The following is a 26,176-nucleotide window of genomic DNA, read 5'->3' as shown; positions in this document are numbered from 1 at the left end:
CAAGTTTGTGATTGTATATGGAGTTACTGGGGTCAAGATCTGGTTCACGGTTACTTAAAATAGAAAAACGGTGTCCACTCAATAATTTTGTGACAACAAACAGGGTTAGTACAATGTGATGGGCATATTTTCCCCTGCTAGGTGGGGCGTTTGTTTTTGTATGTCATTAGTCAAGTTTTGCAATTTTTTTTGTGCAGGGTTTGTATGAGTGCTATAAATCCTTGACAATCATGAATTTGTGGTGTGTTTTCAAAATTTGAACAGTGCTTGGTTAATGGATAAAGTGCTTGGAATTCTCTTCTTCTATCTGTTCATTGGAACCTGAAATGCATTTTCAAGTAGTTTGGTTTAATTTCATTCAGTCAGTCTTGTATTAGTTTTAGGCAACAAAACAGCAAGTGAACATGAAAGTAAGGTGAAAAAATAATGTGTAAAACATAATGGTATGACACAGTCCAGGAATACTATACTCTTCGGTTGGATGTCCCGCATTTGCCTCCTAATGAAGATTTGACACTTACATGAGGTGGATGCAGTGCAATAGAAAACAATTTTGAAAGCCCATACATCTAGATCACATGTGCAAGAATTATACACATGCATATTGTTTTCAGCAACATTGCAATAGTCCAAAGTCCAGAGCTGTTGGTTTTGTTTGGTGTGTTGAACTGTCCGAAGATTTAATAACAGGTAACAAATCCAAATATTAGAATAATTCAAGAGGGAAAAGGCCAGAAATTGGTTTGGAGAAAAAAATAGCCAGTATTCTTTCCTGTAGAGTTGATCCCAGTATATATTTTGCATACTTAACATTATGTTACAAATGTCATTAAAAATGAGAAGAACAAGTTTATTTGCCAGCAATCAGTTTTGATCTCTGAATATTAATTCCTTTGTTCTTTTGCTTTAAAGTATAATAACTGTGGATTTTGTTCCATGTAAACAAACACGACAAGAGTAACAGCCTGCATAGAAAAAGGGATATAGACATCATGTTACATTCACTACATGTAAAGTTGTATGCTTTTGATTTGTGTGCAGTGTAGCGTTATGAGCTCAAAAATATAAATAAAACCATTACATGTAGGACAAATTATCCTATAGTCACTACATGGGTCTTTGCAGTTTGAGTTGTACATTTTGAACGTAAACCAACCAAAAAAAAAACCAAACAAACATTGAAGTTCAGCTGATGATGCCCGATCTTATAATACAGAATCCCGTTGGAGGTAATGTCTTGTTAAGTTTAAGTTTTGACAGACTGAGCAGTTAATGGAAGGTATTTCCATTTGGTCGTATCATCATGGTCACTTTTTTCAGAGAATAGGCTCCTCCTCTGAACTCAGCCCAGTAGACTCCATCCTGATAGCGGCTGCGGTAATGCCCACCTCTGTACCACACTCCGTTCAGATTGGAATGAGCACAGGCATTATACCACCATCCTCCCTTATGGTAGTGGGCGCAATTTCCTGGTAACACAAAGAAAAAAAGACCCATTGGTACACGAGCAATGTGGTCTTCTTAGGGTTAGGGCTTGAATTGATCATTAATCGATGAACTCAGCAGTGTTCTAAATGGCTGCTGTCTTTTAATTTTTGCGTAAATGGCTTTTGTGTGTGTGTGTGTGTGTGTGTGTGTGTGTGTGTGTGTGTGTGTGTGTGTGTGTGTGTGTGTGTGTGTGTGTGTGTGTGTAAAAAAGACCTGGAGTAGTAAAGCTCTCAGTATATTCCATACGGTCCTGCTGTACAGTACTGTTTTGTTTTGTAGTGCATCTGCATGATGCAGCAGGAAACCTTCTCAGCTCTGACCTACATGTTTTTGTTGATCCATAGTTGCCTAATGGGCATAAGATTTTCTGTTCCAATCTGGGAGGAGATACAAATCCCATTTGGGTTGCATCAGGAAGAGCATTCGGCATAAAAATTAGAACCATTTTGATAGAACCATTAGAGCCTTTTAATGTCTGCCTATTTAATTATATTAGATACTGACAGGGTTTGCAGTGAAAGCAAATGGATTTGTCCATGCACTGTTAAACTCATCATTTTCCTCCACTTTTTTTTTTTTTTCCAAATTTATAGCTTTTGGGACTAAAGATGAACCATTTTTGTGTATATTTACATGCAAACCACCACTATCAAGGTTCAACCAAATTAAGAGGAGAATTCAGTATTTTTTTTGTTTTTTGTTTGTCACAGGGAGTCATGGGCAAAAGAGCTGCAGGTTTGTAACCCCTGTTCTAGAAATACCACTGTTGAAACCTTTATTTGAGTACCTCAAGACAAGCCTGTGTTTGGGGGAAAGAGTTTGCTGATCCCCAGCTGTTGCATCCCAGATATAAGTGGGTGTCCTGCAAACAGTGTACAGGAGTGTACTTCTGCATTAGCTTGTCATTGTGGGTACTTAACCCTGAATACAGGTATTTATTATTTACTTTCCCTTATTTGATAAGAGAAGGGGCAAATACGGTAACTACTAATAATAGTGTGGAGGTTTTTTTTGCGACGTATTCAAATGCCAAATTGTCAAAAGTGAAAGAGAAACCTCCCAGAAGGTGTGATCACCTTCTCTTGCACTGGAATCCACTCACCTACATAGACATCATGGTCCCTATCCAGCGTGGTAAACTGCTTTCCATTGTGCCAGGTCAGAGAGTCTCCAGCGTTGCCATGGTATTGGCCTAGCCGTAGCCGATAGAAATCAGCTTCCGACTCTACTCGAAAGCTAGCATATACGGCGAAGGTCTTCCTTCCAGTCCAGTCTTCTAGGGTCACTAAAAGCTTGTAGGTGCCCTGGTTTGTCAGCCAGTAGATGTTATTTAGGCCCAACCAGTACTCAGCATCAATGTTTCCAAAACCTTGCTGTGGAAGGAGAGAGATATTGAATTGGTCAGGACTAATGCAGTCTTATGTGAATTGACAGAAAAAGCCATGTAATCTGATCTAACAATCAAGAAGAAAGAAACAGTTTTTTTTTTTTTCTCTCCATTACAGCTGTGGGCTTACATCAGCTAACTCCCCTTGTTTTCCAGGTATAGGTGAAATGCTGGTGTGATGGCAAAGCGAGAGGCCAGGAGAGGTGGTAAACTGGCAGGATGTATTTAAGACTGTCTTTGCCAGAGCTCACTGTGTCTCTGTATTCCTGGCCGTAAGTACATGGAGGAGAGAGTACTATTTTCTGCAAATGTATCTAATTGGCCTTGTTGACTCGTTGACTTTGGATTGGGGGAACGATTGGCTTGGAAACATTTCTACACCTTTGTCTTGAGTGCAAAATCCTGCAAAGAGAATTTAGGCCTGACTTTAGGCCACAGGATGTTTGGCAGCTAGGGCTGTCTACCTTGTGGGAAACAGAGCATACTTATAATATCCTTGGATCATTGTGTTAGCATCACTGGAACTGATTTCTTCTCTTCTGTTTTGAACTCACTGATTTGAGTTTACGGAGTTTTTCTTACACAGAGAGATTATTAGACATATTACAAAAAGCAATGGGTTTGCCTTACAGCCTGTTTTCTTAAAGGTCAATTATATAATAAGTAGGGGTGGGACTTTAACGCGTTAATTTCGATTAATTAATTACGGGGAAATTAACGCGTTAAAAATTTTAACGCATTTTAATCGCACTTTGCACCGTGGAACGTTTCTCAGTGCGCGAGTTCCCGGCATACAGATTATATCGACGCACAATGTCCAAATTAGGGGCCGCATCCTGCGAAGGACCCGGCCCACGTCTTTCGCAGCCCACGAACACCACAAAGGCCGGAAGTGAGCGGCTAGCCTTCATATCAGCTGCCGTCACCTCTGCGTAGCTCATGTCGCCTAGCAACCGTGAGTGCGAAGCACAGCTGTGTAAAAACAGCTGGTTAAACGGAGAACGAACTTTTTCTCCTTTTTGTGGTTTCATTTTAAGTCTTTAATTCAAAATAAGCTGTTAAAACAAGCATAACAACATCAAGGAATACAGCTGAGAGAATGATTAATTTCCAACTATAACAAGTGAGACATTAATGTTGAATAAAACTATCCAGTTATGATGCTTAACTTTAATTTCAGGAGTTTGCTTATCACAGGAGCACTTCCACCCTTCATTGGTCTGTGTAGCAGACTGGTGGGAAAATAAACAAAATTTTGAAGTTTAAGCTTATGTATATTGATTCATTCATCAACCAAACTTAAATTAATATTTATCATGTTAAATATTGAAATGCGATTAAAATGCGATTCATTTTGATTAATTAATTACAAAGCTTGTAATTAATTCGATTAATTTTTTTAATCGAGTCCCACCCCTAATAATAAGCTCAATTTATTCATGTCCAGTTGTTTACAAATCAAAATTTATTATCCATTATCTACTCCTACATAACGTTTGTGTAATCAAAGTAAATATTGTCATGCTACTCTATCTGGTTTTTACTGTACTACAAACTTATATAGGATAACGATCCTGTCCTGACTACATGAGGAGTTATTATCCTTGATCTCAGACACGACGACTTGTAAAAAGCTGTACATTCTTTACATTTCTGAATATGTTGAAAATGTTCATATTTAATTAGGCACTAACCAAGCCTGAACTCGAACAAACATTCTTAACGTCAGCAACAACACCACCATAGTTCTGCATTCTTTTTCCGTTTAAATAAAAGACTGTGAGCTTTCAGTTCCTAAAATGTAATGAGCATTTATTGCACTTGTTGTCAGTAGTTTGGCTTCATAATATTTTCAGGATATCTAGACAGCACATAGAACCTTATAAATGGGATCTTGACTACTACTGTCATTTATTACCTTATATGTGTCCCAGTTCCTAAAAAAGTTGACTGAGCCATCCTGACGTCTCATAATGACAGTCCAGCCACCAGGGTCTTGTTTTTGGTCACACCAGACCTGCATGAGTTGGTTGCTTTTCTCTGGTTTTAGGAGATACATCCCACTAGTAGTGTATCCACTCTCCAAAGCCTCCAGACAATCTCTGAAAGGCCCTGTAGAAGGCAGAGAATGAGGGGTAATGTAACTTTGTATAGTGTATGACAACAAAGGTTTAAGACTGCAGTTCATTTTCATTGACATGCCGGCTTCACCATTATTTATAATTTTAACAACTTTTGCACATAATAGTCATGGAGAAATCAAGTGGAATAGAAAAACACACAGACGGAGGTTTCCTGGAAAAGTGAAGTCACTGCTGACCATGTGTTGTCTGTGCCAAATATGACAAATGCTTTCCAGTCTTTGCTGCTGGCAGCAGTAGGATATGGAAACACGTGGACACATGGAAACGTAGACAGATATCTATACTTGAATTACAGCTCTTTTTTTTGGTTTCTGAGTCATATAAATTGTTACACAACATTGCTGCAATTCTACAGTGCTGGAAAACTACACTATATTGCCAAAAGTATTTGCTTGTCTGCCTTCACATGCATATAAAGTTGGGTGACATCCCATTCTTAATCCATAGGGTTTCATATGATGTCAGCCCACCATTTGATCTATAACAGCACAGGTGGCACTGAGCTTCTGAAAGTGAGCCATTCTTTCACATACAGGTGCTGGTCATAAAATTAGAATATCATGAAAAAATTAATTTATTTCAGTAATTCCATTCAAAAAGTGAAACTTGTATATTATATTCATTCATTATACACAGACTGATATATTTCAAATGTTTGTTTCTTTTAATTTTGATGACTATAATTGACAACTAATGATAACCCCAAATTCAGTAACTCAGAAAATTAGAATATTGTGAAAAGGTTGAATATTGAAGACACCTGGTGCCACACTCCAATCAGCTAATTAACTCAAAACACCTGCAAAGGTCTTTAAATGGTCTCGCAGTCTAGTTCTGTAGGCTACACAATCATGGGGAAGACTGCTGACTTGACAATTGTCCAAAAGATGACCTTTGACACCTTGCACAAGGAGGGCAAGACACAAAAGGTCATTGCTAAAGAGGCTGGCTGTTCACAGAGCTCTGTGTCCAAGCACATTAATAGAGAGGCAAAGGGAAGGAAAAGATGTGGTAGAAAAAAGTTTACAAGCAATAGGGACAACCGCACCCTGGAGAGGATTGTGAGACAAAACCCATTCAAAAATGTGGGGGAGATTCACAGAGAGTGGACTGCAGCTGGAGTCAGTGCTTCAAGAACCACCACGCACAGACGTATGCAGACATGGTTTCAGCTGTCACTTTCCTTGTGTCAAGCCACTCTTGAACAAGAGACGGCGTCAGAAGCGTCTCACCTGGGCTAAAGACAAAAAGGACTGGACTGCTGCTGAGTGCTCCAAAGTTATGTTCTCTGATGAAAGTAAATTTTGCATTTCCTTTGGAAATCAAGGTCCCAGAGCCTGGAGGAAGAGAGGAGAGGCACAGAATCCATGTTGCTTGAGGTCCAGTGTAAAGTTTCCACAGTCACTGATGGTTTGGGGTGCCATGTCATCTACTGGTGTTGGTCCACTGTGTTTTCTGAGGTCCAAGGTCAACACAGCCGTCTACCAGGAAGTTTTAGTGCACTTCATGCTTCCTGCTGCTGACCAACTTTATGGAGATGCAGATTTCATTTTCCAACAGGACTTGGCACCTGCACACAGTGTCAAAGCTACCAGTACCTTGTTTTAAGGACCACGATATCCCTGTTCTTAATTGGCCAAACTCACCTGACCTTAACCCCATAGAAAATCTATGGGGTATTGTGATGAGGAAGATGCGATATGCCAGACCCAACAATTCAGAAGAGCTGAAGGCCACTATCAGAGCAACCTGGGCTCTCATAACACCTGAGCTGCCACAGAAAGATCGACTCCATGCCATGTCGCATTGCTGCAGTAATCCAGGCAAAATGAGCCCCAACTAAGTATTGAGTGCTGTACATGCTCATACTTTTCATGTGCATACTTTTCAGTTGGCCAACATTTCTAAAAATCCTTTTTTTGTATTGGTCTTAAGTAATTTTCTAATTTTCTGAGATACTGAATTTGGGATTTTTATTAGTTGTCAGTTATAATCATCAAAATTAAAAGAAAGAAACATTTGAAATATATCAGTCTTTGTATAATGAATGAATATAATAAACAAGTTTCACTTTTTGAATGGAATTACTGAAATAAATCAACTTTTTCATGATATTCTAATTTTATGACCAGCACCTGTATGTTAGTAGAAGCAGTCTGCATGCCTCGGTGTTTGATTTTATACGACCTGTGGCCATGGAAGTGATTGGAACTGAATTCAATGATTTGGAAGGGTGAGTGAATATTTTTGGCAATATAGTGGTGGGTGGGGTGGCTGTATCTCCGGAGGTAGAGCAGGTCACCTACTGATCGGAAGGTCAGCGGTTCAATTCCTGGCTACTCCAGGCTGCATGCCAATGTATCCTTGGGCAAGATGCTTAACCCCAAGTTGCTGTCCGACGCAACTGTTGGAGTGTGAATGTGTGTGAATGTTAGATAATTGAAGCACTTAGCTTAGTTAATCATGAAAGTACTTGTATGAATGGGTGTGCATGGGTAAATGTAAACATGCTGTATAAGCGCTTTGAGTGCTCAGACTAAGTAGAAAAGCGCTATATAAGAGCTAGTCCATTTACCATAGTGCATGTCTGTCACTAAAGAAAGGCAAAGTATGTGCTTAGGCAGTTTGAGAATATGGATTTTGTGCACTGAAGACAAAACCAGTACAACCCCCCCAAAAAATAAGTAAATAAAACATTTAAATAAAAAATTCTGACATGTCGTTCCACTAAAGGGAAATGGACATTATTTTTAATTGAACGTTTGCGATATGTGGGATAAGGCATATTTTTAATCACAGTCAGACTGGAATATAGTTTGTGTTGTTTCAAAAAGATGTCTGTTGAAAACTTACAACTTACATTACAGTAAATAAGTTAACAGGTTGTTTATTTAAACAATATGTAATTTAAGAATATAAAAATATTTGAACAGGTCAGCTTCACTTTCTCTTGTTCTTTATCATCTATTGGTTGATACCATTCAATGAATATTTACCAATACAAATACAGAATCGCAGAAATTTCATATTCGCACATTTATATACACATTAACAACAGTCCAAACCCCAGACATTTGGCATGCTAGGCTGTAAGTGATAGTAAACTTAAGTCTTTGACAGTTTTGTGATTTAATAAAAAACAACTTTCCGTTATTTAGTAAACAAAAGTCACTGTTGGCATAGTCACAGTGAATACTGTTCAGTTACAGACCTGAAAGGAAGTTAAAAAAAATTCTTACCACTACTTACCAGAGGGCTCGTTTGTGAAACTGTATGTTGCACTTGGCATTGTGGGCAGTGGAGGTGGTAATGCTTTGGTATTCTGATCACTTTGGATGTCATTAATCATGGGGTTGTTGGTGTAGCGTGTGTAAGTGGGTGGATGGAAGGGTCTGTAGCCACCAGGAGACAGTGCAGGCATCTGTAAAGGAGGCTGGGGGATTGCAGGAGGTTGTGGCTGGAGACGACGCCTGCGCTCTTGAGCCCCACTGTATGAGTATCCTCCCTGCTTACACTGCTCTTCCAGCTGCTCCAGGAGAGCACTCTGATTGCCTGCAAGGGCTGACAGATGCTGGTACTTATGTTCCAGGTCTCTGTACCGTGCAGCTAATCTCCCCATCTCGTTTGTGTGGTTGAGCACACGAGTCTCCAGCTGCGACACCTCCAAAGCATTGTCTCGTTTGCGGATAATCTCATGCAGCAGCTGCATGTAGAGTTGTGTAACTCTGGAGTTCATGTTGCGGCTCTCTTTGCGCAGTAGCTTGACTTCATTGATCACACCCCCATCAAGCTCTACCAGCAGTTGCAGTGCCTCAATCTGCTTTCGCTGCTTCTGCAACTCACTATTAAGCAGCTCCAGTTCCTGCTTATTGACCCGATTTTGCAGCAAGGCCTCTGGCTCCTTGGAGTTCACACATATTGCCCCATTGTTTTTCTGCTGAGGGACAATGAAAGTGTAAGAACATTTGTCTGCTTGGGGGTCACTGTAGTCAGCAGTGGCCCGTTTTTGACGTTTTAGCACGTTGATAAACTCTCGCTCCAGGATGTCATTACTGTTGTCAATTTCCCGAGTGTCTTCTTGGAGAGTTGACTCTGGTCCAGAGAGCAACAGGACACCCAGCAAAACCACCACAGGGAGAAACATAGCACAGTCCAGCTGCACCCAAACCATGAATATTTCTGAAAGAGAGGGAGCAGATGCTCAGTGAGCGTCCGTTCATTCACTGACCTGGTATTGCTTGTGCAGAGAATATATAGGCAATTGTAAAAAATGTTTTGAATCATGTATAATTTTTGTTCCACTTCACAATTGTATACCACTTTGTGTTGGTCTTTCAGATTAAATTCCAGTGAAATGTATTTGTTTGTGGTTGTAATGTGACAAAATATGGAAAAGTTCAAGGGGTATGAATAATTTTGGAAGCCACTGTATATCCACCCCTGTTAATGGCAACATAATTTACATTAATAGTTATGGTTTATGACTCAGCAGCCCCCCCCCCCCCCCCCCCCCCACACACACACACACACACACACACACATTTTTATTTTATTGTTTTGGTAAGGACATATTAATATATAATGAAGAGTAGCACATGTATGCATATACATGAAATGAAAGCCGAACATTTAGTGCCTTTTATCAGATCAGTGGCCTGTGTGCTGCAATTAATATTTTTTCCTTTGCTTACAAAACTATTGTCTTTTCTATGAGAAATTGTTTTCTCATAGAAAAGACATTTTCAGATAGTCATACTGACTACTAAAAATGTACAAAGAAAGAAGAAAGACAAAGATGTACAAAGAAAGACAAAGATATACAAAGAAAGAAAATGTACAAAGTTATAAACTACATTTGCCGGCCACTTTATTAATTATACTTTGCTAGTGCTGGGTTGGACCTCCCTTTGCCTTTAGAACTGCCTTAATTCTTCATGGCATAAATTCAACAAGGTGCTGAAAACATTCCTGAAAGATTTTTGTCCATATTGGCATGATGGCATCATGCGGTTGCTGCAGATTTGTTGACTGAACTGGCCTACACAGTCGAAAGTGTATCGAGTTACACACAATATTTTAACACAGACATGGCAATAATTAAAAGCACACATGGCAGTGGCACACACAGGTGAGCAAATTAATTATCAAACCATAATAAAGTATGCTAGTTTTACAAATACGAGCAGTCAGACACAGTAATCAAGACATATAATAAGCCTATTTATATCTAAATATGCATAATATTATTCAATCTTGGTTATGTTTGTATGTTGCACAACATACAAACATAGCCAAATTCCCTTTTGCAGCAAAGGTAGTTGTGTGAAATTACACCTTAATGATGATGATAAACTTCTCGGTGGCAGATCATCGTAGGCTTTCTGGGTGTGCAGCTATAATACTGATGTCCAAAGTGTTCAAAATATCTGTGAAGACATTCATCGGGGACAGGTGAGTGAATCTTTCTGCCACCATCGCAGACTGTAACTAAGTTGGAGAGTGGTCACTCGGATGAGGTGAACACAGGAACAGTTCCAAAAGTTTTGGGGGGCTGAAGGTCCTTAATCTGCTGGCCTTTTGTTGTGCTCGTTTTGTAAGCTAGTAGTTAAAAAAAAATATTTTTATACCTTTTTTTATAGCTTGTAAAAGGTATTAATTTCAATTCAATATTTTATTTGTATAGCACCAAATCACAATAAACAGTCGCCTCAAGGTGCTTTGTATAGTAGGTAAAGGCCCTGCAATAATACAGAGAAAACCCAACAGTCAAGAACAACCCCCTATGAGCAGCATTTGGCGAGAGTGGGAAGGAAAAACTCCCTTTTAACAGGAAGAACCCTCTGGCAGAACCAGGCTCAGGGAGGGGCAGTCATCTGGAGCAGATGACTGGAGCTCTTAGCTGATAGCGCCACCACTGGTATTTCTATGTAAAGTCATTTGACCATGACCATATTTAAAAAAAAATAAATGTCACAACTTTGTAGTCATGCGTTTCTCAGATAAACAACACAAATAGAAAAAAAAGCGTTAAAACACTTTTTAAACACTATCTTTTTTTTTTCTTTTGAAGTTGGCAGGGGGTGCAGTGATGTCTGCATTTTTCGACAGGGCATGCTGCACCACCCCCAGCACCCCTACTTCCTGTGGTACTAAGGGACCAAAAGTGTACCAAGAAAATATACTCTATACCATTACACCACTATCAGCAGCCTCAGTGCTTTCACCCATGTGACAAAAGAACACATCAAAACAACTCAGCTGATTCAGTTCAGGTTAGTCCCGTATATTTCAGTTCATTAAAATCCTTAAGTTCATTTATAAGAAAAAAAATCCAAAACATCCTCTTTGGGTTTTACCAATCCACAGTTCAGTCCAAACAGTTCAAGACGCAAACTGTTCAAACTGAACTGCTTTCAAATAAGAAACACAAGTAAGGAAGATAGGAGCTGTGGCAAAAACAAATGAGGAAAAAGACCAGGAACCAACCACCAGCCAATGGGCCATCGGATTCAAGTTTTGGCCTTAAACTATTATCATTAATAAAACAGACAGCAGAACTGTTGGGAACTTTAAACTCAGCTAATATTTAATAAAGAAAATTGCAGAAAGCAATGGTAGAATGGTGGTGCTAATGGTGGTGCTAATGGTGGTGCTAATGGTGGTGCTAAAGAGCAAGAGAGCCAATCTGCAAGCTCCACCTTCCATGGCTTTATATCTGTTCAGGTGAGCCTTCTGAAGCCAATCAGCACTATCAGAGAGCAGGTTAATAAGGATGACAGAAAATCTATAGCCGGAGGGTAAATGTGCCGGCACACTGACGCATGCCTAACAACCAGCTCCAGTCACTGCTTGCTTTTGCTGCATGTACTTATTTCACAGTCCAGTTTAAGCATCTCTAGACTGCACTCTATCTTAAAATTTCAATTCTGACTACTAGTTATTTCTACTATTAAACTAATAGAAGAATGAACAAAAGACATTCGCTTACTAGTGTTTATGGCTCCAAGTGACCTTATCATGACCCCATATCATGAAAACATTGCTGCTCTTTATGTCAGTGTATGACTAAATAGACTTGTTTCATCAGATGTTTCCTGTATCCAGTCTAAACTCCAACCTCATTTAATGGAACATTGTATCATTTGTTTCTCTTGCTTTTGGGGATAAAAAAATACTGTCACAGCTTTGGAATGTTCAATAACACAACATACAAAGGGGAACCTCCCCTGACAGTTCCACAAGACTATTATCTTGGGGTTTAGGATATGGTAGTTACTACATCATATCGTTTTTTTTCCTCTTTTTGTTTGCCATGTCCTGGATCAGCCAGGTCAGTTGCCTCATATTTTTTGTTCTCTGTCCATGGTCTTTCTACAATTAGAATTTCACAATTCTTTTCAACAAAGAAATCTTTCCTGGAATCTGTAAGTTTTAAGAGGCTAAAAAGTTTGATTTCATTCACAGGCTGTTATGTTACAAGCAGCAAATTTAAGGTATGCATCAAACTACAGTCTTTTAATACTAAGAAAATCATACAATACTATTCATTCTTTGTTAAATTAACACACACATGCTTGTTTTACATTGCTGTGTTATAGTGTGCAGCACATGCCAGTGAAGGAAAGGCATGTTTCAAGTTTTATTGTCATTGATTGATATCAATGGAGCACCATTACCAGTAATGAAATTCTTGGACCCAGAGTGTTCTCAAATTTTGCACATTAAAAAAACACTTAACGCTTACTTACTTTGGAAAAGCTCTTGAGCCACCCCTCATTTCTTTATATTTTGCTTCCCAGGAGCCACACTTTTGTGTTTTTTGTTTTGTGCAATAGATCTCCAGGCTTTCTGAAGACCTTTAATAGATTTTCTTTTGGGCCTTGGCAGCTTTCTGTCTTTGAGTCCAGTCCTTGTACCTCACCATTTTAAGAGGAATGTGTTTTTTAAAGTTAATTGATTAATTATTTTTTTAACTTTATACTGCCCCATTTAACTTTATACTTTATAGCTCCCCCCTTTGGTCTAAATATGTGCACTTATGGCTCTGAAATACCAGCATGACAATGGCGAAAATGCTGATGCAGTAACTTCCAATCCAGGAACAAGTGGTTGCTGTCATGTTGGTTAGGTCTATCCTTCGCTGCATGTACAGTGGGTAAAATAATTATTGAATGTGTAACTTTGCTGACTTACAAAGAAATGAACAGTCTAATTTTTATGGTAGTTTCATTGTAATGGAGAAAGACAGAATATCAACTGAAAATCCAGAAACTTTACTGAAACTCTAAGCCTAATCTTATCCTGAAAGCCAAAATTCCTCCTGAGATGTGTGCAAATCTGGTGACCAGCTACAAGAAACATCCGCTGTGCTTGCTAGCAAGGGTTTCTCTACCGTGTCATGTTTTTCTTGGGGATCAAATAGATCCCCAAGAAAATCAATTGCTCTTTTGAGCAATTGATCTGCAGTACAGATCAATTTATGTTAAACTTTTATGTAATGTGATTTTTTTTTTTTTTCAGGACTTTTGGTTGTTATTTTGTCACTCTCCCTTAAAATTTCAATTCAATTCAATTTTATTTATATAGTGCCAAATCACAAGAAACAGTTGCCTCAAGGCGCATTATACTGTAAGGTAAAGACCCTACAATATTGGCAACCCCAACAATCCCAAAGCCTTCTATGAGCAAGCACTTGGCAGCAGTATGGAGGAAAAACTCCCTTTTATGAAGAAAAAAACCTCTGGCAGAGCCAGGCTCAAAGAGGGGCAGTCATCTGTCGGTACTGGTTGGGCTGAGGGGAGGAAGGCAGGACAAAAAAGTCATGCTGTAGAATAGAGCCAGAGATTAATGATTAAATGCAGAGTGGTGAATAAACAGAGTGAAAAGAGGTGAATGAAAAAGAAATTGTGCATCATTGGAACCTCCACCAAACAGGCTAGGCCAGGGGTCGGCAACACGCCGGCTTAGTCTGCAGGCTTAATCTGCAGCTCTGTGCAGCTTGCGGAATTAAATTATAAGTATCCAATTGAAGTGCATTTTATTTTTGTCAGTTCGGTTTTTGTTGTAGTTTTAAATTGGAACATTATTGTGATCTTGAAATATTAAAATAAAATCATTTTATCTATTTATTTATTTTCGTTTCTCAATATATGCGTCACTCACGGTAGCCGCTACCGGCTTCCGCTAGTATTTGTGGCTCTCACTGTTTTGTTTTCCGTGGAAACCGGGTTCAAATGGCTCTTTCCGGATTTCCGGAAATTTGAATACATTACAATAAAGGTTTTGCACAGAAGGAGTCTAAGATTATTGCAATGCTTCCAACTAAAGTCACACAAAGTCAATATGTTCATTGTCTTGGCAAAAGCCATTAATGATAAAGTCTGATAGTTTTGTACGCACTAAATAAAACTTAAACCCATTATTTATTAGCTGGTTTATTAGTGCAATATGTCACGAGGCTTGATTATTCAGGCTTTTTTTTTTTTTTTTTACCCATCTACAGTTTTATATGGCAAAAGTCTTCAGAAACTTCCTTTACTTAATGTTAAATATTTTTAAACCATAAACATATGTCTGTTTCCTATTTTAGTTTCTTATGTCTTGTTTCCAGTGGCACACTGCTTTCTCAGTTTGAATTTAAAATGATGAAACCAGATGAAGACTCTTTGCCTCTGCTCCTACTGCTTACCTGTCAGGTCTGTCTACTCACATTCAAACAGAAAACCTAAAGTATAACATAGAAGGCACAGATGTTTTAACATCACATGCAAGCTGTGTAATGACTGACTTCTGTTACTAAAGTTAGGTTTAGCAGAATTCCCAATTAACAAATGTAAATGTGGGACATAAAGTTGTGGAAATAGGAAGTGGATGAATCTGACAAGAAGCCCCTTGTCCTCAAAGAAATTGTACAAGGTGTAAACTGCAGGGAAGCTTGAGGCTTGTGTTGACCTGCAGTGTTGTAAATGGATGTGTTCATATTTTAGAGACCAGCTGTGGTAGAATCTGAAGCTTTATTTCCATTTCATTATTCTGTGTTTCACAGGCTAGATAATGTCTTACACTGAAGTCACAGAGTAGCTCCTGATCATACTAAATGTGTGGTTGTGCGGTGCCTCTGTTTTGTTTCTAGTGTTTAGACTGATGAGATTTTATCAGAAAACAACTATCCTGCACATTGAATTCCATCATTCCTTTAAGTTATTTTAAGGTATGATGTGATTAATTGCAACATTTTGATAGTTTTAATGAGCATTGAGCTGATATTGTTTCATACTGCAGTGCAAATATTAGAACTAATTTAATGCTTAGTTTTTCTAAAAGTGTGTTTTCTTTAATGCAGAGCTACAGTCACTGGTAGTGTGAGAGGTACAACAAGAGTAGTCATTCATGAATCCCATCATTTAATTTAATTTTGGGTACTGGAGGCAGGATCAGACTAAAGGCAATTTTAATTGCAATTGCAGGTGGGATACCAACCATGATAGAGGAAACATAATGCAGAACATTTGTGCTATATAACTAATAAACCATGTTTGAAAAAATGTCTGAAATTAATGCAGTTGTTTTGTTTTGTTTTGTTTTTTGGGGGGGGGGGGGGGGGGGGGATACAACCATATTTCAAAGGAAAACAATTATATAACACAAAGGTTTGCCGGAGGTAGGATGTGTGTTCTTTATTACAATAAAAAATGTGACCATCCCTGCCTTCACTTTCTGGGTTCATAATCTTGCAATCTGATTTATGAATTCTGACTTATGAAAAAGTAATTCATCACTTCCAACACATAAAATCTTCAGAGACTTGATCGATGCATAGCTGGATTTGATCTTTCAGACTTGGATTAATTTGATGACAACTGTTTGGTAATGAAGAGATTTCACAACCAAACTTTATTAGAGAGGGTGACTCAGAATTTAGTGACAACACAGAGAACACACACACAGGATCATTCAGCTGTAATGCAATAAATCCATTTCTTTAATTTAGAGAAGTTAAAAGAACTGTGTGTGACAAATAAAAAAAAAGAGTTAAGCACGTCTCTTTCCCATAGCTTCCAGTGTAGGTCCAGTTCAGCATGCTTCAGACCTGTGACTTTGTTAACGTCTCTCCCTGGCTTTGTCACTGTGTCTGTTTCTGACATTCATTCTCACACACACACACACACACACACACAGTGGGAAGCGTTGCTACAGCTGTGTCAGGACATAAAAGCCTGACAGGCCTGTGGAGTTCTTTAAACCACAAGGAGATGGAGACACACACCGGGCCCTCCACATTCAGCAGATGTAGCTTTAGTGTCAGCTGATTGACAATTTTTTTCTGTTGCTGTGTTTAGCTGCAGCTGAATGGACTGCTGTCCTTTCATTAGCCACTAATCTTTCATACTTGTTAGTTCTTGAGTAACTGAAAAGCTTTATTCAGCCTTTAATTTGAGCGGTTTTCAGATCGAGGCATTGCACAATGTGTCTGTGACATGAAGCAGACAGCGCTAGATTACCTGTGTTACCCGTTTGTACTACAGGAAACACTGTTTAGTTTATGCAAGTTGTGGTCCCTGTGTAGAACAGTCTGCAGACAGGACACATGATGCACTTGTTCTCATTTTTATACTTTTTGGACTAGTTCTTATATAGTGCTTTTCTACTCTGTCTGAGCACTCAAAGCACTTATACAATATGTTTACATTTACCCCATTCATACAAGCACTTCCATGATTAACTAAGCTAAGTGCTTTTATTAAGTATCTTGCCCAAGGATACGTTGGCATGCAGCCTGGAGTAGCCAGGAATCAAACCGCTGACCTTCCGATCAGTAGGTGAGCTGCTCTACCTCCTGAGCTACAGCCACCCCGTAATAAAATGTCAAAATGTTTTTGACACAAACATTTTTATAGACAGTTTGTTGGAGTCATATTACAGAGTCTGAAATGTGTTATCTATGTGATAATGCATTTCAGACACCAGTGCAGAGTAATGTCATGAATAGTTACATTCTAGAGATGTTAAACAACTAAAGTAATGCATTACTTTAAAATACAGGAGGAAGTAATGGGTTAAACAAGAAAAGACTCACATTAACGTCCTTACAGCTAATAAAAAGGCAGAAGGGAAGGTATACTGTGTTAAGTGTAAAAGAAGGTTGAGAGGACAGTCACTTAGTCAGTGTGTTGTATACAAAATGAAATATTGTGAAAAGTGCCTGACTTACCTCCACTTATCTATTTCTCTTTATTTCTTGCTTTTGTGGCAGTTTGACTCCAGATCCTCAGAAGTAATTCACATTTCCTTCGTTAATCAGCAGAAGTTCTTCATGTTTCTTCTCTTTCCTGCTCTCAGAATCACACTTACTTAAAGTTCACAAATGGTTCAGTTGTGACAATATGATGGTCTATGCAGCAGCAACAAAGCCTTCCTGTTGTAATTTCATATATATAATGCAGTCAAGTGATGAGTTCCAAACTCAGGGATCGTGCCTGCTCAGCAGACAGAATCTGTTTGTCTTCCTTTCATTACATGTGAGACACTTGGTGTTGCTTGGAGTAATTAAGCTGCAAGGCTTGGTAACGCCTCTTTCCCCTCCTCTTGACAGCAAAGAGATCATGCGGGCATGACACAAGCCCCTCCAAGCCCTTGGCCCCACCTAAACCCTTGTCCCCAGCAGCCCCACTGTCTTCCCTTTTTCCACTGCTTTCCTCCAGTCAGTGCGGAATTCCATTTGTGGGGAAGACTGGGAAAGCTGAGCAGCTGCATGTGCTGTAATCAAATCACAGGTCTGAAGCATGTTGATCTGGACCTACACTGAAAGCAATGGGAAAGAGAGGTGCTTACCTCTCATTTTTTTTCTCTGCTTTAACAACAAACATCAACAGATGTTTTATATGTGAGACTCGGGTGGTTTTGCAGGGGGTGGGGGGTGCTCATGGTAGTAGTCAACTTAGTGCTTAGAGTAAGTGGAGGAGAAATGATAAACTAATGTATTGTTATGTCGCAGGTGTATACTCTCCAACCTTCCCTCACAGCTCCCCCTCCACAAGTCTGCAGTGCATTTTATAATGTCCACAGTTATTTGAGATTACCTACTCATTTCACCACTAGTAGTGTTACACTGAAAGGGTCTCCAATTTGTTGATCAGTGGAACGGTATACCATATATAATGATAACATAATAATCATTGTGGTATTATGTATAATATATAAGGAGTTAGTCTTACTTGGGGATTTAGAATCACAGATATAGATGTATTTGTTTGGACTGTGGGAGAAAGCTCTTGCAGGCACAGGGAGTACACGCAAACGCCACACAGAGGCAACCACTAAACCACTGCAATACTGTTCAAAATTGTTTACAAAAAACTCCTTGAAGAGCTCCTTTAAAAATGGGGCATTCTGTCCTTATGCCTTTAAGACTCCTACATATTAAGGGTTATCTGTAAAATGAAGCAGTGACTGTCCATTCAAGCAATTTGCCTGGAGCAGAGGTGGAAGCATTTGGATACAGTTTGTTATGTTGTCATAGTAATTACTGGTTACATAACATCTTACAAATACTTTCAACAAATAGTCAGTGACTCAGTGAATTTGTTTTTAATTGGAAGACATGCTCACAAACTAAGCTTTTATCTACAAGTTAAAAAAAAAAAGAAAAAAGCACTGCCCTTTCCCTCAGAGGCTCCTGGCTGAGTTGGTCTTCTTTTCATTTGGACAAATTTGAGAAGATTTTGTTGACTGTGCTTTTTGTTGATTTCCAAACCTTTACAGTGAAAATCTTAGTGGTTTGATATTACAATTACATTTTCATATATGCTGGAACATGTTTCATTGTAACCTAAAATCATGTTTGACAAGGACACCAAAAACACCAAGAGGCTCTATGCTTCAATAGCAACATTGCTGCTAATTCAAACCTCTACAGGAAATATTATGCTATTGCTTTCATCCAGTGTTGAAATGGGCCTGAGAACAAATCCACATGCAGCAGAGTATAAAACATTCATTCTTTGTTTCTTCCTGTGTATAATCTGTACACAGGAAGAATCTTCCTGTGTACAAAGAGACATTCATCATACTGCTTGTAGTGGCTTTTGTGCATCATGCAGTCCTATACCTTTGCCCTTCCTGTGCTTTATAAAGACTGTGGTGGTCACGGGCTGAGACTTCACAAAGGAGTGCACAGTGAGCTACAAGTGCAAGGCAACAGGTAATCAGGAAAAAAGTAGCAGACCTTCATAAGCAGAAGAAAATGGATGGATGGATGGATGTTTTTTGTGTGTTTGAATCCTCCAGTGAGTGGTAGAAGCTTTGACTGGGCTTTGCTGTGAGACGGGAAACAAAGCTACACAGCCTTGCAGACTGAGCACAGCTGAAACACATTAAACTTGTGCATCTATCAGGATGACATCATTGGCAAATATTTGGTATAATTTCAGTTGTGTTATGCAGCTGTAATATTAAAGATGATACTGCCAGGACAGCTGATATCATGTACAGCCAGTGTATCTCAGTGGGGTTTGGGTGTAGCACTAAGAAAAACAAAAACACAGTGGAAGTGTTTTTAACCCAGGCTAAGAGAAGACTTTCAAGCAATACATTGTCATCTTTTGTGAATAGACTTGCATTTCTCATGTCCTTGAAAAAGTTGCTTCTTTTGTTTGTTTTTTCCATGCAACACTGATATTATGAGGTGAGAAGTCTCCAATATTGAGGCTTCACCCTGTTAGTTTGTTTCATCTTTACAGTAGCAGACAAAATGTTAAAACACTGTCTGAGGGGTTATTTCCACAACTAGATTCCATGATCCTCTTCCCTAATCAGTGGAGTCTTTCTGGTTGTACATGTTGGCAGTTGTGGAGTGTGCACACATCTTGTCAACTTGGCGTGTAATCGTTAATGATGAAGGTTCTCCGTGCACCATTTCAACTTCTGTTCTATAAATGTTTAAGGGTGAAGTCATTACTTTCCACACGTGTTTGGTGAAGCTGTTTTGTGTTGATGCTGTTTGGAAATGGCTGTCTACTTAAATGAATAGGTCCTTAAATTTGGTTAACAGCTTTTGTAATCATATCAATAGGTTGACATTGATTATTGCAATGCAAATGTAACTATACAAAAAAACCTGATCTGACTTACAGTAACACTAGGTTCTACGCTAAGGACACCCCAAGGGATTCAGCTGATTACCTTCTCTAAGTCCCACACACCCTCAAATATCCTTTAGAGGATGAAAAGTTGGTTCAGTATTCCACAACCAGGGAAAAAGCCACATTGTTCCTCCTGAATCTAAGGTTCAGCTCCTCTCCAGTACCCTGGCATAGCCCAGCTGCTCCACTTAAAAAGATCTATGCTGATGGTTTTAATGTGACTGAATGCTCATTAAATTAAGTTAAATATGACTACATTTTAAAAGGCACACATCCTATAGTTCTATACATGTAACATCATTCTGGAGCTCAGTGTGTTTTCTAGATTAGCAGTTAGCACAGGTGTTAGGTTAGCTGTTGCTGTCATAGATAATATGTTTGAATAATTAATGTCATACCCAAATGTTTTGAGTATACAGCAAAAATAAAGGGACTGGCTTTACTGATCCAATACATTTGAAGGGGAGTGTGTTATCATCTCTGGTTACTCTACTTTATGGCAAAATAACTCACACTATTTAATATAGCAGTATTTGATATAAGAGAGCTTTTTTATGTTTATATTTCTGCATCATAAAAAAGAAAAGTGCATTAAATGTCTCTCAGGAAGATTCCATAGAAGTGAGAAAAATCTTTAAGTTGAGCATCACCTCCATTAAACATTTTTAGGTGCATCCTTATTATTTTCCTAACTAAAAATCCTAATATCAACTCCTTCAGTCAGTTTTTTAATGCAATGTCATTGTCTTTGTTATTGATAAAATATTATCTGTTCAGTCACCTTTTTAGAAAATGTGAAAAAATAATGCATTATGCCAATTTGTAAGAATTTGGAAATTTTGTCAGCTAGGTGTTTGTACCCAACCATTTTCCACCAAACTAACTAACTAAATAAATCACTTTTATTACATAATACCATACATAATACAACATTCTATTACATAATAGAATGTTAAAACAGGAGACATCATTAGAGACAGACATGGCAATAATCTATGGGAGAATTCTGTGATTATAAGGATTGTGGTTGTTCCACCCTCCAAAGAATCAATCAACAACCAGTTATGCTGCTGTTATAGTACATATGCAGACTGGTTCATGATAATTTACACTGGCTGGTGGTTGGCATACGCACTCGTTCTCGTAGTAAAGTAAAGGTAAACGTAAGGGAACTTGATTTGTTTGACCCATTGTAACTAAAATGTGAAGTTATATGCTGTATATTTGGTGTTCTTGTGAAGTGTGTAGTCAGAGATGTTGATTATGTCACCACCCTGGATTGAGATGCTAATGAAGCGGTAATGTTGTATAACTTTGTGTATTCCCCTACCAGGAGAGCTTGCAGGGAGAAAGCTTTTTAAACTATATCTTAAAGTTACCAAAGCTTTAGAAGCCTTTTTATGGTAATAAGGCCGCACATATATGTAGTTTCTATATCCTCTAATGGTATGGCTCTTTCTCCAATCATTTAGATTGGGGTTTTTCAAAATAACTGCCCAGCTAAACTGTCTGCAAGCATTACCGAAATGGCCATTTATAGATGGACTGTGGTAAATCACACCAAGTGGGTAACCTTTTGATGGTTCTGTTTTAATATGGCTTGTGTTGTCATAAATAAAACACTTGCAGCATCAGTTTCCCCTTGATGCAGCTTATAGTAGGCTATTTCTTTCTTTTCCTTTCAAAAATGTTGATTGAATCTTCCTGAGAGACTTCAAATCTGTTTTGGCTTTCTTCAGATGAGTTAAAATGTCCTTGTTGCAAAACACACTAGAGGTCACCAACCTACAGTTAGAAATGAGTTTTTCCCAAACATGTTACATAATTTCTAAAGCAGTGATGTAATTTGTCTGAAAGCTAAGAAAGGCACACACAGAGACACACACACACGCACGCATCTACTTTTAGTGAAAAAAAATTGGAATGTTTTCATTAGTAATTTAGGAAAAATACATTCACTTAAAGTCTTTCCATCCTTTTTAGTAAATGATTTTTCCACATCTGCTTGATAACCACATCTCTCTGGTTAATTAAACTGAGTCAGTCTTGGTTTCCATGATTGCACAATGAAAAGAGGTTCCAGACTGTTACAGGGAGGTAAATGGAGTGAATTCAAAACTGCACAGTTAATTGTGTGTATTCATCATTTACAGATGAACATGCCAGAAGAAAAAAAAGATTTCAACCATCCGTGTATGGTTTAGCATTGAAAGTTCAACACACTCTTGCATGTGGGCTCTGGTTTGTCTTAAGCTGATATTCTGGTGGTTTGAGTGGCCAGCAAGACTTGAAAAGCACTGTATAAATGTCAGTTTATTCTTTTCTCTTCCCTATGGTATATCTACTCTGAGTTTGTGTCTGATTTAGATGTTGTTGGGGCACTCCACCAGCTGAGAATTACACATCATCAGCTGACTTATGTATGCAGCAGAATTTTACAACTATTTAGAAAAAAATAAAACAAACTGTTCACAAAATAACTCTACAGTCCTGCTAAAGACTTAATGTTATATTTCACATTTTCCACATGTTTAGTAAAAGTGATAATCTGCCTGAACACATACCTGCTTTCCCCAGTTCCTTCTTTGTATGTTGGCTGTCAGTTTGATAGCTGTGTGTCTCTGCAGTGTGAGCCCATGTGTACCGCATTGTCAGGATGACTCATGTGGCTTTGTTGGTAAGTAATCCCCTCGGAAACATGGAAAAGTCTGCTTTTGTTCCAGCACCACAGGTATTATAAAATGTCAAAGTTTTACAAACTTTTTTTTTTTTCGTTTTTTGGGTGGGGAGCAGGACATGATGCAATTATATAATAGTTATATATTATATACCTAGGTGTGCCTCATTGTACAGAGTTATTGCGTGAAATATGAAAACATGCCTGTATCTGTCATTGTGGTAGCTCACGGCTTCACTTTCTGTCCAGATAGTGGTGCAGAGGGATTATCTATGATAAAAATGTTGTCACCTCTTCACCACAGTTTCAAATGTGTCCGGTTTGCAGCCTGAGCCTGTTTGTAGTCTTGTAGCTTATGTTCAATTTCAGTGAATGCATGTGTTCTTCTCTTTTGATACTTGTGTTTTATGCTTGACTATAGAGATAATAATCTGACAAAGATAACAATTTGAATGTTTGGATTAACTCTAGGTATTATTCTAGCTCTTCTCTGAGCCCTTGGTATTTATTTTCTTGTGTTCTTTCTTCTTGATGTTGGCATCACTTGGTATTCCAACGTCCCTTACTACGGCTTTCTTCCTCTGCTTGTTCTCCACTACTAAATCTGGTCAGTTAGCCATTACCAGTTTGCATCTGGAAGTCCCACAGGATCGTAGCTCGGCCATTCTCTACCACCTGTGGGGGCGTATCACATTTTGAGCCCCCCCATATGAACAAGGTTAACAGTGTTTGTCAATGCTTCTATCCAACACATTTGTATTAATGATTTCCAAGGGAAATCCTGTGGCAGCTCCTGTAGATCTCTGAAACGCTCTCTCTCTTAGAAAGACTAAAAAGAAAAAATACAGAAAACACTCCTGCTGGGTATTGTCAGCATTAAAGCGTTCATTAAGTGATATATTCTTCTGCTGAAATGATTGGGTATGCTTTCATGTGAATCATTATTCCTGTCATTAGACAAGTTTAACTTGCTGTTTTGGGCTTCCTGCAGGGATCTACCTATTGGACATTATCTACATTGACTCAGCTTATCCTGCATCAGACAGCATCATAGAGACAGAGCAGAGGACCAACCAGATGAATAACCTTCTGAGAGTTATTTCCGACCTGCAGATGTCATGTAACTATGGTAAGAAAGAATTCAATTCAATTCAGTTCAATTCAATTCAGTTTATTTATATAGCGCCAAATCACAACAAACAGTCACCTCAAGGCACTTTGTATTGTGGGTAAAGACCCTACAAGAATACAGATAAAACCCAACAGTCAAAACGATCCCCTGTGAGCAGCACTTGGCCACAGTGGGAAGGAAAAACTCCTTTTTAACAGGAAGAAACCTCCAGCAGAACCAGGCTCAGGGAGGGGCAGTCATCTGCCGCAACCGGTTGGGCTGAGGGGAGAGAAAAGACATGCTGTGGAAGAGAGCCAGAGATTAATGACAATTAATGATTAAATGCAGAGTGGAGTCTAAACAAAGTAAATAAGGTGAATGAAAAGAAACAGTGCATTATGGGAACCCCCCAGCAGCCTAGGCCTATAGCAGCATAACTAAGGGATGGTTCAGGGTCACCTGATCCAGCCCTAACTATAAGCTTTATCATAAAGGAAAGTTTTAAGCCTAATCTTAAAAATAGAGACGGTGTCTGTCTCCCGAATCCAAGCTGGAAGCTTGTTCCACAGAAGAGGCGCCTGAAAGCTGAAGGCTCTGCCTCCCATTCTACTCTTAAATATCCTAGGAACCACAAGTAAGCCAGCAGTCTGAAAGCAAATTGCTCTATTGGGGTGATATGGGCCTATAAGGTCTTTGAGATAAGATGGGGCCTGATTATTCAAGACCTTGTATGTGAGGAGAAGGATTTTAAATTCTATTCTAGATTTAACAGGGAGCCAATGAAGAGAAGCTAATATGGGAGAAATCTGCTCTCTCTTTCTAGTCCAGGGCTCTTCAACTGGACTAGTCAAATATAGAAGTCATTAGCAGGACTCTGGAGAACTTGACTGCATACTGAGGAGGTAATTCAGCCATTTGATTCAGGTGTGTTGGATCAGGGACACATCTAAAACCTGCAGGACTCTAGTTGCAGCATTTTGGATCAGCTGAAGGCTTTTCAGGGAGCTTTTAGGACAGCCTGATAATAACGAATTACAATAGTCCACCCTAGAAGTAATAAATGCATGAATTAGCTTTTCAGCATCACTGTGAGAAAGGATGTTTCTAATTTTAGAAATATTGTGCAAATACAAAAAAAGCGGCCCTACATATTTGTTTAATATGTGCATTGAAGGACATATCCTGGTCAAAAATGTCTCCAAGATTTCTCACAGTGTTACTGGAGGCCAAAGTAATGCCATCCAGAGTAAGTATCTGGTTAGACACCATGTTTCTAAGATTTGTGGGGCCGAGAACAAGAATTTCAGTTTTATCTGAATTTAGAAGCAGGAAATTAGAGGTCATCCAGGCCTTTATGTCTTTAAGACATTCCTGCAGTTTAACTAATTGATGTGCGTCATCTGGCTTCATTGATAGGTAAAGCTGAGTATCATCTGCATAACAATGAAAATTGATGCAATGCTTTCTAATAATACTGCCTAAGGGAAGCATGTATAATGTAAATAGAATTGGTCCTAACACAGTGTGGAACTCCATAATTAACATAACTCCATAAATGACAGCATGTACATCTTTCAGTAGGAACAGTATAGAACCTGTTTCCTAGTCATCTATAGATCAGTGATCTGATGTCAGAGGAACAGTTGTACAGTGCTGTGAAGAAGCAGCTCTTCAGGGTCCTGGAGAAATGGAGAAAAAAAAATTATATAATATATAAATATTATATAATATTATATGATATTATATAAATATTATATAATATATATATATATATATATATATATATATATATATATATATATATATATATATATATATATATATATATATAAAATGTGTTGGTGTGTGTATGTATGTGTATAAAACAAGTAGCCAGGAGAATAAACCAGATGTTCTCCACTGAACCATCCGAGGTGTACTTTCTGTGGCAGGGGAGCAATATCAGAACAGCACCCCCACCACTAAGGCTGGAAATGGAGCAATACTGGAAGAGCAAATTGGAGAAGGATGCAACACACAATACCAATGCTCAGTGGTTAGTGGATCTAAGAGCTGACCACAGCAACCTCCCTGAACAGACTCCTGTAACAATCACAGTGGCAGACATTCAAGAAAAAGTCTCACGTATGAAGAGCTGGACATCACCGGGCCCTGTTATGGGGTAAACTGTGCCACCCTGTGGTGGCTTGGGGGTATTTGAAAAAAACGTACCTAAGAAAGTGCAGCCCC

At 38.7% G+C, this 26,176-nt stretch overlaps 2 protein-coding genes across 3 annotated transcripts in view; one reads left to right on the top strand and one right to left on the bottom strand.

The window, feature by feature from the left end:
• The window catches only part of LOC115789081 (ras-specific guanine nucleotide-releasing factor RalGPS1), a 94,778-nt gene that overhangs the window by 27,693 nt on the left and 40,909 nt on the right, over positions 1-26,176 (top strand). Inside the window, exon 10 of the mRNA XM_030742270.1 lies at positions 23,828-23,965. Coding sequence (XP_030598130.1) covers positions 23,828-23,965 — 138 coding nt within the window. The remainder of the gene's footprint in view (positions 1-23,827; positions 23,966-26,176) is intronic.
• Positions 162-17,540, bottom strand: LOC115789083 (angiopoietin-related protein 2-like). 2 transcript variants are annotated; one of them, XM_030742272.1, is made up of 6 exons: positions 17,231-17,540; positions 10,354-10,445; positions 8,269-9,198; positions 4,794-4,987; positions 2,591-2,861; positions 162-1,469 (listed from the first exon to the last, which is right to left on the bottom strand). In XM_030742272.1, exons 3-6 carry the CDS (start codon positions 9,188-9,190, stop codon positions 1,270-1,272), a joined length of 1,587 nt encoding a protein of 528 aa, XP_030598132.1. In that variant the 5' UTR covers positions 9,191-9,198; positions 10,354-10,445; positions 17,231-17,540; the 3' UTR covers positions 162-1,269. The 2 variants fall into 2 exon arrangements, with proteins under 2 accessions (XP_030598132.1, XP_030598131.1); XM_030742271.1 differs by lacking the exon at positions 10,354-10,445 and having other exon boundaries at positions 163-1,469.

Source organism: Archocentrus centrarchus, chromosome 12 (genome assembly GCF_007364275.1).
Source record: "Archocentrus centrarchus isolate MPI-CPG fArcCen1 chromosome 12, fArcCen1, whole genome shotgun sequence".
Classification (NCBI taxonomy): domain Eukaryota; kingdom Metazoa; phylum Chordata; class Actinopteri; order Cichliformes; family Cichlidae; genus Archocentrus; species Archocentrus centrarchus.
This window is presented reverse-complemented; position numbering and strand designations above follow the sequence as displayed.